The 12,682-nt window shown below is 47.9% G+C and overlaps 6 protein-coding genes across 6 annotated transcripts; 1 reads left to right on the top strand and 5 right to left on the bottom strand.

The window, feature by feature from the left end:
- Positions 1-1,000: 1,000 nt before the first annotated feature.
- Positions 1,001-1,642, bottom strand: K444DRAFT_694674 (uncharacterized protein; the record flags this gene model as incomplete). Its single annotated transcript, XM_024887874.1, has 1 exon — positions 1,001-1,642. The coding sequence occupies one exon, from the start codon at positions 1,640-1,642 to the stop codon at positions 1,142-1,144; it is 501 nt and encodes a 166-aa protein (XP_024732525.1). The 3' UTR covers positions 1,001-1,141.
- A 1,174-nt stretch (positions 1,643-2,816) lies between these two features.
- Positions 2,817-4,396, bottom strand: K444DRAFT_595508 (D-isomer-specific 2-hydroxyacid dehydrogenase-like protein). The gene is made up of 3 exons (XM_024878395.1): positions 4,056-4,396; positions 3,652-4,002; positions 2,817-3,584 (listed from the first exon to the last, which is right to left on the bottom strand). The coding sequence occupies exons 1-3, from the start codon at positions 4,222-4,224 to the stop codon at positions 3,007-3,009; spliced, it is 1,098 nt and encodes a 365-aa protein (XP_024732524.1). The 5' UTR covers positions 4,225-4,396; the 3' UTR covers positions 2,817-3,006.
- A 1,500-nt stretch (positions 4,397-5,896) lies between these two features.
- Positions 5,897-7,038, bottom strand: K444DRAFT_595505 (PRTase-like protein). The gene is made up of 3 exons (XM_024878394.1): positions 6,923-7,038; positions 6,417-6,863; positions 5,897-6,365 (listed from the first exon to the last, which is right to left on the bottom strand). The coding sequence occupies exons 1-3, from the start codon at positions 6,953-6,955 to the stop codon at positions 6,204-6,206; spliced, it is 642 nt and encodes a 213-aa protein (XP_024732523.1). The 5' UTR covers positions 6,956-7,038; the 3' UTR covers positions 5,897-6,203.
- Positions 7,039-7,283: 245 nt separating this feature from the next.
- Positions 7,284-8,862, top strand: K444DRAFT_616651 (uncharacterized protein). The gene has a single exon (XM_024880964.1). The coding sequence runs from the start codon at positions 7,651-7,653 to the stop codon at positions 8,734-8,736; it is 1,086 nt and encodes a 361-aa protein (XP_024732522.1). The 5' UTR covers positions 7,284-7,650; the 3' UTR covers positions 8,737-8,862.
- A 17-nt stretch (positions 8,863-8,879) lies between these two features.
- K444DRAFT_666320 (uncharacterized protein) lies at positions 8,880-9,308 on the bottom strand (the record flags this gene model as incomplete). Its single annotated transcript, XM_024887176.1, has 1 exon — positions 8,880-9,308. One exon carries the CDS (start codon positions 9,306-9,308, stop codon positions 8,880-8,882), a length of 429 nt encoding a protein of 142 aa, XP_024732521.1.
- A 1,433-nt stretch (positions 9,309-10,741) lies between these two features.
- Positions 10,742-11,266, bottom strand: K444DRAFT_666319 (uncharacterized protein; the record flags this gene model as incomplete). Its single annotated transcript, XM_024887175.1, has 2 exons — positions 10,742-11,065; positions 11,249-11,266. 2 exons carry the CDS (start codon positions 11,264-11,266, stop codon positions 10,742-10,744), a joined length of 342 nt encoding a protein of 113 aa, XP_024732520.1.
- Between the last annotated feature and the right edge of the window lie 1,416 nt (positions 11,267-12,682).

The raw sequence follows: 12,682 nt of genomic DNA, 5'->3' as shown, positions 1-12,682 counted from the left end.
TAACTTCGCAAAAGCAGGAAAGTGTTCTTCTCTCGAGCGAGCCGTGCACTGTGCGAATGTATATAAATGTACCCCTTCGGGCTTCCAAGACTCGGCATTCTCAAGCTTGCAACCCTTGCCTCTCTAGGTAGAGGAAGGACATTGTGAGTCGCGGACGGGCATCTCTTTCTTCGCGCGAAAGAGGGACGATCCAAGCTATATCCAAAGGGAATCTCTTTCCACATAGCGATACGTTCATATCCTGGCGAGCAAGGGGTTCTTAAGATTTCGTTGTCAACCAGCTGTGTCTTTGTCATTCTACTCCAGTATATTGTTCACATTGCACTCGTACATTCCACATCCGTAACGTCTTGAATGTTCAGGAGTTTACAGAAACATTAAATGTGAGAGACTAGTAATCGTATTAAATAAGGGGGGGTGATAAGGTTGCTGTACTGTAGTCGATACAGGTCCTGCCCTCTCGACAGGTGAGCATGTAGGATGTGCGGTTGCAATGATACAGCTAGCGGTCCTTTTAACAGATTGAGGGGATGGAGCACGTGGTGAGAGGTGAGAGGCGAGAGGCAGGATGTGTCAGTCGTGAATGCGGCTCCATCCAAGTGGGTACCGCCTTTCATTGATGTTGGAAGTCTAAGGCAAAGGGGGATAACAGAGCCAGAGAAAACTTGTGCAAAAGCGTAGCCAGCCTTCAATAAATACCAAGCGAGTAACAAGACTTATCCTTCTTGTTTGTAGCAGCGATCATATGGTTTATTAGAAGGACAGCTCGGAAGAAGATAGGCGACTTGAAAGAGGAGTGCCCTCCTTTATCTCACCATTGCAACAGATTAGGCCTTAGCTAAAATCAGTTCCCACTGCCCACCACACTCACTCTCCCTGGCATATATCCAAGATCTATCTTTGCTTCTATTCTCAGGAAGATCTTTGCTATCACTTTGCTATCTTCTATTGAAATATTGGCAACATCAAAGAGCAAAGGATTATAACCAAGTTCGAGCCCGCAGCAGTGCGAATGTAATGCACTTAGCGAAAGAGTCGAGGGGGGAAACACAGAGAACAGGTGCAGGCAAGTCTTGATATTTTCCAGGACTTTCCGAATGTTCTTTCCCTTGCGTGCTCGTCTTTCTGCGCATAGCGTACTTTAGCAATAGCCACAGGACGCAGACTTTAGATGAGTGAAATGAGTTGAGTTGGCACGTGATCTGTTTGAAAAGGGGAGAGCTGGGTAAGCGAGGAAGGATTTTACCGCAGGTGGGGATTTTTTGGTCATGCCTATATAACCAGCCCGAAAGGCGAAATTGCGGAAGCGGAAGAGGTTGGAAGCTATGGGCGAGAGATGATAATGGTCACCCCTCATTCCAAGTCCACCAGTTCTGTGGACAGTTTCTGTTGGACCGCACCACGTCGAGCTCAAAGTCGGAGGAAAAATTCTTGCAACCTCTCCTCTAAAGCGTGTACCGTTCTTCGTCTCTCTTTTTTGTAAATCTTGAATCATCATCTCATTTGCCGTACTTTCCGCGTGCTTGCCCATCAACCAGTTAAGCCCGAAACTACGAAGAAGTCTGTCCCCGTTTAAACGATAGCGGGATCGAGCAAGCCGCAGCGCATTTCGAGGGCTTCCACTCTCCACCTTCTCTTGCATCGCCGCGGCCCGGGCATAATCCCTCGCCACTTTTGTAGTCTCCTCCTCCTTGATCACTCCCTTTTACAACAATACTGCTCTGCGTCTTCGTTTCCATGATCTTGGTAAGTCTGCCATGAATGACAACTTAGCACCTTCTCTAAAAATCTAAAATATATATATCTTAAACTTGCCGATTATGGGGTGTCCCATTGAGCAGAAAGGCCCCCGCCCTGAGTGGATATTTGACCAGGGGTGAGGACATCTTCTAGGTATAAAATAGATCTCGGTTTGGCTGGTTTGGATGAAGCATCTTTTAAAGAAGCTTGCGTGCCCCTCTCGGTCCGAGCTCACAACCATTGCAGGCATTTTCCTCGGTTTTCTGTCTAATCCACCACGTCCGGCTCAACGCCGAAACCGAAAACTTCCCCCAAGCCTGGTCTCTGCGTCAAATATAGAATTATATATATTTAAGATCTAATTCTGTTGTCAATCACACTCTTGTTGTCATTCTTCATCCAGTGTTCAGCACTATTTAGAGAGGCTGGTGGAAACTTCGAATTTGCCTCCTTTCCCTTAACAGTAAGTGAGAGTATGCTGAAGAGGGCTAGGAGGGTAGACTTGGTCACCTTCTGCTGTTCCGTACCGCCATCGCCTTCTTCTCGTCCTTCTCCTCCGCTTTTGCCCCCGATTTTCTAGTTGCCCATCTCTTTTTATAATAGTACTGCTCTGAGTTCACTTGTCCACAATCCCAGAATAGCAACGCAATACTACCCCTGATTCAGCATAGATGTGCTCTAGGCAGATAAGGACCAGTGATGTCCTGATTAAGACTTAATCGTTCTACTGTGTGAGATATTTGGAATAGAGTATATCAGCGGAATACTCAAATGCATAGATTTTGACCGAAAAGTGTTCCTTCCCCCGGCTTTATTCCTATCTAAGTACTGTGCAAGCCTACAGAAAGGGCCCGCAGGAGTAACTAAGAGAAGAAGTTAAAGGGTAGGTGATGCGCTCTGCGGAGTGCAGAGAACAAACTTAACTGCACCCTCTCCTTCCATTATGAAGTTCCATCGGCACGTTCGTAGACTTTAGATATAATGTCATACTCAGCAATTGCGCAACGCGATGGTTTACAGAGCTAAGCCTGACGTGTGGGAGCAGGGTTTTAAACTCTTGGTTGAGCTTTGAGCACGTGATATTTGGTCAAAAAGGGGGCAAACGGTAAGCGATGTCCCACAATTCGCAGTTGAGTTGAGACAATGAGAAGTCAGTGAGTGAGGAAGACTAAAAGTCCTCAGATGCATAAAGACAGTCTATATTCCAACAAAACGCCTTCGTGGTTTCCTCCATATCTCATTCCATTCAATATCCAAAAATCGTTCCTAATATCCCTTCTTCCTGCTCACTACATTGATCAGCGGCTTCCCTTGCTCCAAATTCGTCAAGTTGATATCCAAGATCGCAAAAGCCCTGTCCGCATACGTATCGCCCATTCCACTAACATGCGGCGTCACAGCGATGTTCTCCACATCCCATAACTCGCTGTCTTCTGGCAAGGGCTCGGGCTCCGTGACATCCAACGCAGCGCCTCTTAATCCTCCTTCCTTGGCTGGCTTCTTGACAGCAGCGATTAAGTCTTCTGTTTTGATAATTGGCCCGCGGGCGATGTTGACGATGAATGCGTTCTTCTTGCCTAGGATCTCGAATTCTTCTTTCCCGAGGAAATGTTGTGTTTGAGGGGTGAGTGGGACAGCAATGAGCAGCACGTCGATATCCTGCCCCAAGAAATTATGCAGGGAAGCTTTGTCGAGACCGCTGTACCAGGCACTAGGAATAAGTCCCTCTTCATCGCCTGTACCAGGGACGATGTATCCATTGTCCCTTTTGCTTTCTGGCGTTTTACGGGGAGATGCCGTGTAAGCGATAACATCCATGCCCAAGGCTTTAGAAACTCGGGCCGCTGATGCCTCCTGTCAGCACCTTATCCTGAAATTGTATTAATATGCCACTGGAAGGGAATCGCTTACTTTGACGTCCAATGGCCCCGTATCCCAAGACGCCGAGCCGTTGTCCGACATAATCCCTCACCCATCCAACCTCTGCGTGCTTCCCCCAATAATGCTTCTTCTGCCACTCCAAGAGCAGTTTTTGTTTGTGATTGTTGGCGAGCATCTGCAAGATAACCCATTCTGAGATCTGCGGGCCGTGGACTCCTGAGGAGTTGGTTATGGGAATGGTGGTTTCTTCCCAGACGGGCGTGTCGGCTAGTTTGTCTGCGCCGGCGCTGAAGAGGTGGATGAGCTTGACGTTCTTGAGAAGCTTCACATTGCTTGGGAAAACGCCCAATGTGACAAGAATTGTAGTTTCTAAGAAATCCTCTGTGGCAATTGTCAGTGGAGATAGGGAAGGTACACAGGGGAATGGTAGATACCATCAGGGATTTTGTGGGGTTCGCCGCCGAATTCCACTTTGAATTCTAGTACATGGTACGTGATTGTGACACCCGGGTGCTTCTTTTTGATACCATTGAGAAGCTCCTGGTTAGGTGGGAGAGGGAGCAGGATTAGAATATGCTCCTTTGGGGGCGTCGCGTCCCCCATGCTTGTTGATTTCAGTGCTGACAAATGGATCTTCAGCCTCGGATATATACAAGCAGGTTATCGAACAGATATTCAAGATCTCGAGGGGGGTTGCTGATTATATACGTGTGGCCGGCAGGATTGGATAACAATTGTGTGATTTTGTGTGGAATTGGATGTAAGAAATAGACCTGCGGAGGGTCGGCGTCATGGGTGGAGCTGGCGGGGTCCAGCTCTTGCGGGTAAAACCCACATCGGCCGCCTCAAACCCCACTGTGGCGCCCTGATAGGCTGCTGAGAGGCGTGCGCCAAGGGGCGCCCTGTAGGACGCATATGTCGACAGCAAGCCTTCTCGTAACGACATCGAAGCGAATGCATGAAACACATTGTGGAATATGACAACAGCGGGAGTCCATTATTTGCAAAGTGGCAGCATTTCTGTAATTCAGGGAAGCTTTGTCACGCTTGATACTGTGCTCACGTCTCACCGCTCCTCTTCGACCTCGTACCTGACTAGCTTTCACGTTATCTTGGCGTCCTCAGCCGTCTGAAGTCCGCCTCCTTTTGATTAATATCCCACCACGCTCGCCGATTCAGGAAATCGTTGTGTCAAATAAGTTTGTTGCATGGAATGTTGAACTCAGGGAGTTTTGATCTTAGTTTTCCGAATTGAAAGCTACGATATGTCAGTTTCTAGCTCCTATGAAGTAGTCTGTCTAGCGAGTGCAAACTCCTTTCAAGTCATTGCAGATATATCTGTTCCTCCTGTCCCGCCTTTGCCTTGATATTAATAAGAAGAGAGGCTGTATGAGAGCCTTCGTAAAAATATTCAAAGAGAGCTTGTAGTTTGATCCCACTTGTTCCGTGAATGTTTGAGAGTCCCATGATGAAGTCCGTGGATCATCAACTTGAATGTTTTCTTCAAGGAATGGTTATCATACTTGAGAATAACTTCTCAAGAGAGTGGAATTCACAGCTTCATAACAGCGAGTATAAATTGAGATCTCGAAACACTTTCGCGAAGTTCCTCCATCATCAAAACCACTTCCTCAGAACTACGTCCTCAAGACTACTTCCTCAAGCTCAGAGCCAAAAGAGCCTTTCAAGTACAACAAAATTCCTTCCCTGAAGCCTTCAAGTCTCAGAAGTCAACCTTACGTCCAACGCTCAACCCCGGCCTTCCACTCCACAACCGAAATCAACTCACCACAATGTGCTACTTCTACCTGACTTACTACCCGGACTGCACGGGTAATAATGGCCAAGTCGGACACTACTATACCGATGGACCGAAAGGAGAATGCCCGTTCGGTAGGTTCCAGCAGACTGGACAGGTCTGCCATGCGCCTTGGATGAAGATTGTGGAGGTCACGCGGCCGAGGCGAATATGTCCCGACCATCGAGGGGATGGTTCGATGTACATCGAGCTTAGGAAGTAAATGATGGTGGCATAATATTGGATGGAGCATGGAGAGTGGTTATCACTGTTCGATCTTGCCTTGTGCATTATCACTCTTTCTTACGTTGCTTTCGCAACTCAATAAAAGAGTAGCTACAAACCTTTGCATTAGCCACCAAAAATGTGCCCCAAGCTGAGAATGTAGCCCCTGATGGTCCGGAACCGAAGTCAATTCCTTTGAACTGCTTTGGCTGGTCCCCCTTGTTTCCGAATAACCAGTTAGAACTGTATTTAAGACCACTTTTTATGATCTGCTGAACACTCAGCATATCAAGATTAAACTTCAACTACTAACCAGGGAATAAAGGAGTAGAGTAGAATGGCAGATTCGATACAGAATTCTATCCCAAGGAGGCGTATGGCTATTGATCTATTCAAATCTGCGAGAGCTGAGAAGACCGTGAAAACCAGCTGAGAAGCTGTTGGGGTATACCCATTCCCGCGTCTAGATGACAGACCTTGATGCTATAATGACTGAGGCGCTGCTCCGCAAAATTGGAGGCAAATGGTATCCTGAATGAAATTCTCCAAATGCACGCTCCTAATTCGCAGGCTGCTTCTTAGCCATCTCATCATGCTCGTCGATATCCGTCGCTTCCCAGGGGTAGCAAATCCAAACATCCCCCGTAGTCCTAGCAGCCAAGTATCGATTCTCATTCAGCATGTGCTCCGGAAGCTGGCCCTTCTTCTCTTTGTTTTTGTTCTATTTAAACGCGTCAGAAGGCCCCAGCCTCGAAGGGGGACGAAAACTCACATGCAAAACAAACACCGAAAACACTGTCTTCTCTCCCTTCCCACCCAGTTTCTGCCTCGCAAGCTCAACATCCTTCTCCAGCTCCTTCACGGCATATTCCAGTGTGGTCCTCGTATCGTCAACCTCATCGACGATCAGAATCCTCTTGCCAACCAGATTCTCCATCTCCCCCAAGCTCGTCAAATCTAGCCATTGCGTTCGCGTAACCTTTGTGCCAGGCTGCTCGGCCTCACCGGGTGTGTTCCTGCCAGAGGGGTGTGTGGAAGGTAGCTCTTCGTAGAGGGACAGCCCGATGGCTTGGATGGGGATATTGGGAGACCCAGGCTGCTTCAGAAACGAGCGTAGGATTCTTGCGGGTACGTAGCCTCCACCACCGATCGCGATCATGAGCTGAGGTTTGAAGTCCTCGAGGATGCGGGGTGCGGCTTCTTGACATAGCTTGTGGACCTGCGTGGGGCTGTGAGCTTCTGCCTGGAGGGGTTGGGTTTGGTTTTTCGGGAGCGTACCTGGTTGTAGGTCACGTATTCTTTGACGACCATTTTGAGTTCGAGACGAGCCGAGGGGTTTGGAGTTGTTGGGATGGCAATATTGCCCTTGAAGGTACAGGACAGTGGGGGTTGTGACTCCGAGAGTAAAAAAAACGAGAAGTGAGGGAAGCTAGAGGTCCCTGAAGAAGGCTGGAGCGCTAGCGGCTGTCGCCTAACCAGCCATCGATATTTCCACTCCGGGGTTTCTTTAAAATCTAAATCAGATTCGAGAGAGATAGCCCTACGCACGTGATAAAGATTGAGTTTAGTAATTTACAGAGCATATTTAAAAGTTACCCCGCTGCCCTCAATATGTCTCATCTCAGCCTCGCCGCCAGCCTTTCCCGTCAAGCAGTTCATCCAATCCTCACCCTATCAAGACACTGGATGAAATTTCAGTAATAACGAGCGGAAACACAGTTCTTATTCTGCCTTGGGAGCTCCTCGAAGACAATTCCAATAACTTATCAAGGATATAATAAATCTGTTACTACTTCCACGTCTCCTAGCCTCTGACGTCAGGTGGCTCGATCTCCATCACAGTTCCGAATGTTCTCATCTGCATAAGTACAAGCACAACATTGTCATCACTTCAGCAAATTATAACCCTGTCTCACCTTTTCGAGATCAATTTTCTACGTATCTTAATATATTTTCTAGCTGTCTTTGCCATATTCTCATCAGAGAATCTCCATCAAATCCTCATCATGGCCCAATCCCGCACCTCTCCGGATCTCAAGGTCCCCACCTCAAACACAACAGTAAAGGTTCGCATCATCAACACCACCACTCAAGTCGACGGCATCCCCCTAGCACACTTTGTCCAACCCGAAATAAAAGGCTTCACCCACTTCTCCTGCCCCGCCTTCTCCTTCCTGGTCGAGCATCCCTCCTCGCGAAACCTTCTCTTCGACCTCGGCGTACGGAAAGACCACGAAAATCTCGCTCCCCGCATCGTCAAGCGCATCGCAGATGGAGGATGGAAAGTAGTGGTTAAGCAAGGGGTTCGAGAGCAGCTGGAAGCCAATGGAGTTGATGGAAAGAGCATTGAAGGGATTATCTGGAGTCATTGGCATTGGGATCACACTGGTGATCCCTCGACCTGTGAGAAGAGTACCGCGTTGATTGTGGGACCAGGGTTTAAAGAGAACTTCACGCCTGGGTATCCGAAGAACCAAGATGCGCCGATTAGGGAGAGTGATTATGAAGGGAGGGAACTGAGGGAGATTAAATTTGATCAGCGGTTGAAGATTGGGAGGTTTGAGGCTTTTGATTATTTTGGGGATGGCAGCTTTTATCTTTTGGATTCTCCCGGCCATGCGATTGGACATATGTGTGGTCTTGCACGCGTTACGAGCAACCCATGTTCCTTTATTTTTATGGGTGGTGATGCTTGTCATCATGGGGGAGAGTTCAGGCCGAGTCAGTATCTGCCGCTGCCCAAGTCTATTTCTCCCAATCCGCTGGATCTGAAGAGCAAAACTCCTTGTCCGGGGTCTTTGTTCAATGATTTGTATAGAGATGGTGATAAGATGAAGCCGTTTTATGCCATTGCCAGGCTTGATGATGGCAAGGGCGTTGCCAATGATGTCGATGAAGCGGAGGTTACGATTGGGAAGGTCATTGAGGCTGATGCGAGGGACGAGGTGTTGGTCGTGATGGCTCATGATGAGAGTTTGCTGCCAGTCATGGACTTCTTCCCGAAGTATGCAAATGACTTCATGCAAAAGGGATGGGTAAAAGAAGGAAGATGGTTGTTCCTGAAGGATTTTGCCCAAGCTGTCAAGCATTGAGAGCTGCCGCACTTGGACAGATTGGAATCGGGCTGTGAAGATCTAATACTCTCAAATAGCATTGAAACTTCTTGTATTCAAATGATGAGAAGCAATGAGACATATTTACCACTCGCTATGCAATGCCCGGGCCCAATACGCGCCTATGCAACCGTCCTAACCTCACTCTGCTTGATCCCAAAAGCTGTTGGGTAGTTGCCATCGACATCCTGGAATGTATAGTTCCCCATAACATAATGCCCAGCCCCGTCTGACGTCTCAAAGAAGTGTTGCACAACCACAGTCACATTCTGAAACCCCGAAATCTCGTTCGAGCTGATAGCAGGGTTTTCACAAGGTTGGAGTTCGTATGCAATATCGCTACCCTGGCAGTATGTTGAGAAGTCCGGCTCGTTGGTAGGAGACGAGCCCCAGGCGATGGTGAATCCGTACTCGCAGCCTGCAGGCGAACATCCTTGAGTGTAATTGCAGATGCTCCATTCCGTGCCGACTAGTGAGTGAATCATTGAAGGCAGGGCGAGAGCCGCGGAGAGGAGCGTGGTGAGGGAAAAGAGAATCAATGGGGTCTTCATTGTTCTGAGAGGGTCGAGGATAAAGTTCATTTCCAGATATCGTTGGAGGAAGGTCGGGGTTTGCTGCTATCTGTTGCTGAAAGTAACTCTACCTACCAGTATTTACACTTTATATATTGAAGATTGTTCGCTTGGCCGGCAGGCGAAAGCCGGATGACACAATGCGTGACACAGTCCCGTGATGCTTTGGATGTCGGGTACGAATTCTTGGCTTACGAGCGGAATATACATTTCCTAGAAGATCTACTATCGATGTTGCTAATTTGGGATGCAACCAGTAGATCATCCCCTATGTGCGTAAATCCGAGAGTAACGTTTGGTATGTGTGCCTGATTCCGCCTCCTGAGGTAGTGAGAACTGGCTTGGCGCTGGTTCCCAGATGACGAGGATTGACATAAACTGCCGAGGGAGCACAAATGTTAACCCCGTAGGATGAGGCCCTCGTACGATGCCGAGATAAGAATAGTAGATTGTTCAAAGTTCCAGGGTAGGTGTGTTCGTGGAGGTCTTTGGTGGAAGATATTGAATTTGAAGTTAAGGTTCTGGAGTAATTTCAAGCTTCGCCATGGTCACGTGAGTACCACTTCGACCCCCTGTCCAACCCTCCCCCCTATTTTTTGTCAACATTATGGTCTCAGATAACAGAAAGATTCTGTGAATCTGCAAGAGTGCACAATTTCCAGATGTCTGAAGGAATGGCGGATATGCATCTGAAAGCTGCGTGAATGTACGACTTCCTCCTGAAAATTCGATTCAGAGTATCCTCAAAATGACTCTATAAACATTTGATGATTCTGATGTGAGTCCATGAATTGATCAATGTTGGACATCCACAATTGTTGCCTCAGTCACATTTGAGTTTGTTTATAGATTGCCAAATCTCCTTACTCCGTGTTTGTACTTTAAGACAATTAAAATCTCACTGCTCAGTATGCCATTATTCCAGTACCCTCGTACAGCGAGCGCTACAAAGTGTCAAGTCATCTCCCAGCTGGCCCTTGCCAATCACGTTGGGAGGACTCCCGAAATCGAATGGTACAACAAGTGCAAACCAAACTGCAAGTGCCTCTATCACGTTATCGAAGGTGTGAATTTTGCGCTGGTCGTTTTAGGTCCTCGGAAAGGAGGCTTCTTCACAGGGTTTATCGGAAGATTGGGCATAAAATTCGAGGTGGGTGGACTACAAGGACTTCCGGATAGACCATCACTATACGAGCACTCATGGCAGGGAGGAATCGGAAGATCGCGAGGGATGTTGCAGGTTCATATGATATTTTTCCGAGGGAGCACGCGCCTGTCGGCTTATTCTGGCAACATGAGAGCATCGAGCCTTGGATTTGGAGCACAAGTAGTTGATATGGAAGGAAGAGCGTAGATGCTGTTGACCCATGCCTTGATGAGGACTTTTGTTGATGTCAATTTATTCTCGGACATTACTCTCCCAGCTCCAGACCCTCCATCTTCTCCGCAATCTCCTGCTCCTCCACCACCTCCGCTGCCGCCAAAAGCGCCGCCAAACCCTCCCTATCCCTCTCTTCCCCGTCTACCCGCGCCGCCGCCGCCAGAATGAGAGATATCCCATCCCTTGCCATCATCTCCCTCGCCTCCTTCTTCGCCCCCTTCTTCTCCAACCCCGCCGCCTCCTCCTTTCTCCTCTCATTCTTCTTCTCCCTCTTGGCCGCCGCCTCATCCAGGTTGACTGCTGTCAAGCCCTTCAGGGCAGCACGCTCCACAGCCTTCTCCTTGTCCTTCCCCTTCTACTCTCGCCGTGCGGCAGCCAAATTCTTCTCCTTCTCGGCTTGCGCTTTCGACTGCGCCTTTCGCTCCGTCTTCTTCATTGTTTTCTGTGACATATAGTCAGTAATGTTACAGACGCGGTCTCAATGTTCTACAGCGTGGCAGAACATTGAAAACACTGACAGAATGCAGATATAACTTACGGTAATGTTTTTAGGCATTGTGCCGGTGCGTTTGGTTTCGTCTGCTATCTTGGATTTGGTTGTTGTTGTCGATCTGTTGCGAAGCTCGCAAAAAATTTACCTATCTATCTCCCCTCATCGGAATCCTAAATGGTAGTCCGAGCCTAACAAAATCAAAATCGCTTACCATTCTTCACTCTTTATATCTTCGCTTCGCTTAGCGAGTCAACAAAGCACCAAAAAAAATTGCGATCGCAAAAATTGAGAACTATAATTGAAATTCTGCAACATTTGAAGTATCTTCAGTTCAGATGATCAAAATGGCAAAAAGGTTATATGCCAAAGCCTTAATCCTTTACCGGCAAGTCCCACGCTGACTCCCCAAATCTACCATAACAGTAGACCCGTGCCCGCGCCTTACGGCGTCGTGTCGCTTGCTAGTGATATGAAAAACCCTTATTTCGTTACATACGACCCACCCAATTTTCCGTAAGCCGAATCTTGCTCTTAAGCCAGCCCGATCACAACGTCACGAGACTTCATGAATCACAGCACATTATGTAACGCAGATGTAATGTCATAGCAAGAAGAACATTCTTAGATTCTAACCTGCCAAGGCAGGATATTGAGCGCGAAGTCGCAAACATTACTGCGCGCGGAAAGCTTGCTCATATTAACTTCAAAGCCTCGATACTGCGTTGCTGATAAATAACACACCCACCTAGAATCAACCCCAGAAGTTCAGAACAATGGATTCACAGCAGGCTCAAAAGTATTCTTGGAAAGGTTTGAATGGATGCTTCTATCACTGATTCATGAGAGCACTCTGCTCACTTGAAGCAGGGTACAAATAGTTCCAAAATTTCGTAGCCTAACTTTTTCCAAGACATGCCTTCTTCAAACTCCACATCTCTCGAGCGTGCACGGAAACTTCTCCGAGCAACTACTTTTCAGAATAGCTTTCCTCATTCGAGTATTATTAAGAAATTCTTAAAGCACATTGCCAAAGTCGCTTGCCCTCCTCACCCGACGCGCGTACCGTCACGAAGATTTCCACGGAGCATCCTCCCCAGCCCTTCCTGCATCCATCCTTGAACCTCACCAAAACACGAACCTGAGCTTTCTCCAACACACAAGCTTCTCTAACATGTGCAAGGGCAGGCGCGTCAACTTCGAATGCGGCCATAGTTTCATGTAGATGAAGAACCATCGCCCAACTACCCGAGTGACCATACTGACTCAATGGGGTCACACTGATGACACAAGGAAGGATCTTCAGGAGAGCGAAGTTTACAGGAAAATCAGAAAGTGTCGAGTACTCCAAAAAGAGGACTACTCACTTGCCCAGCAAAGGAACTGTCAGAGTGCAGCAAGTATGAGCCATGTAGCAGGCAGCCGGACTTGGAGATACGGTACTGGACTGCTCGTCACCAGCAAGTCAGGTGGAGTGATTCT

The sequence above is a fragment of the Hyaloscypha bicolor genome (assembly GCF_002865645.1).
Source record: "Hyaloscypha bicolor E unplaced genomic scaffold K444scaffold_124, whole genome shotgun sequence".
Classification (NCBI taxonomy): Eukaryota; Fungi; Ascomycota; class Leotiomycetes; order Helotiales; family Hyaloscyphaceae; genus Hyaloscypha; species Hyaloscypha bicolor.
The sequence above is the reverse complement of the archived record's forward strand: the minus strand, read 5'-3'. Positions and strand labels throughout refer to the sequence as shown.

Bases quoted from the DNA above. Each gene is read 5' to 3' on its own strand.
- K444DRAFT_595508 (XM_024878395.1), bottom strand. From the start codon at position 4,224: ATGGGGGACGCGACGCCCCCAAAGGAGCATATTCTAATCCTGCTCCCT. The intron at 4,003-4,055 runs GTATCTACCATT...CAATTGCCACAG, and splicing joins ACCCCACAAAATCCCTGATG to AGGATTTCTTAGAAACTACA. The intron at 3,585-3,651 runs GTAAGCGATTCC...AGGAGGCATCAG, and splicing joins CGGGGCCATTGGACGTCAAA to CGGCCCGAGTTTCTAAAGCC.
- K444DRAFT_616651 (XM_024880964.1), top strand. From the start codon at position 7,651: ATGGCCCAATCCCGCACCTCTCCGGATCTCAAGGTCCCCACCTCAAAC.
- K444DRAFT_595505 (XM_024878394.1), bottom strand. From the start codon at position 6,955: ATGGTCGTCAAAGAATACGTGACCTACAACCAG. The intron at 6,864-6,922 runs GTACGCTCCCGA...AGCCCCACGCAG, and splicing joins AATACGTGACCTACAACCAG to GTCCACAAGCTATGTCAAGA. The intron at 6,366-6,416 runs GTGAGTTTTCGT...GCGTTTAAATAG, and splicing joins TTTCGGTGTTTGTTTTGCAT to AACAAAAACAAAGAGAAGAA.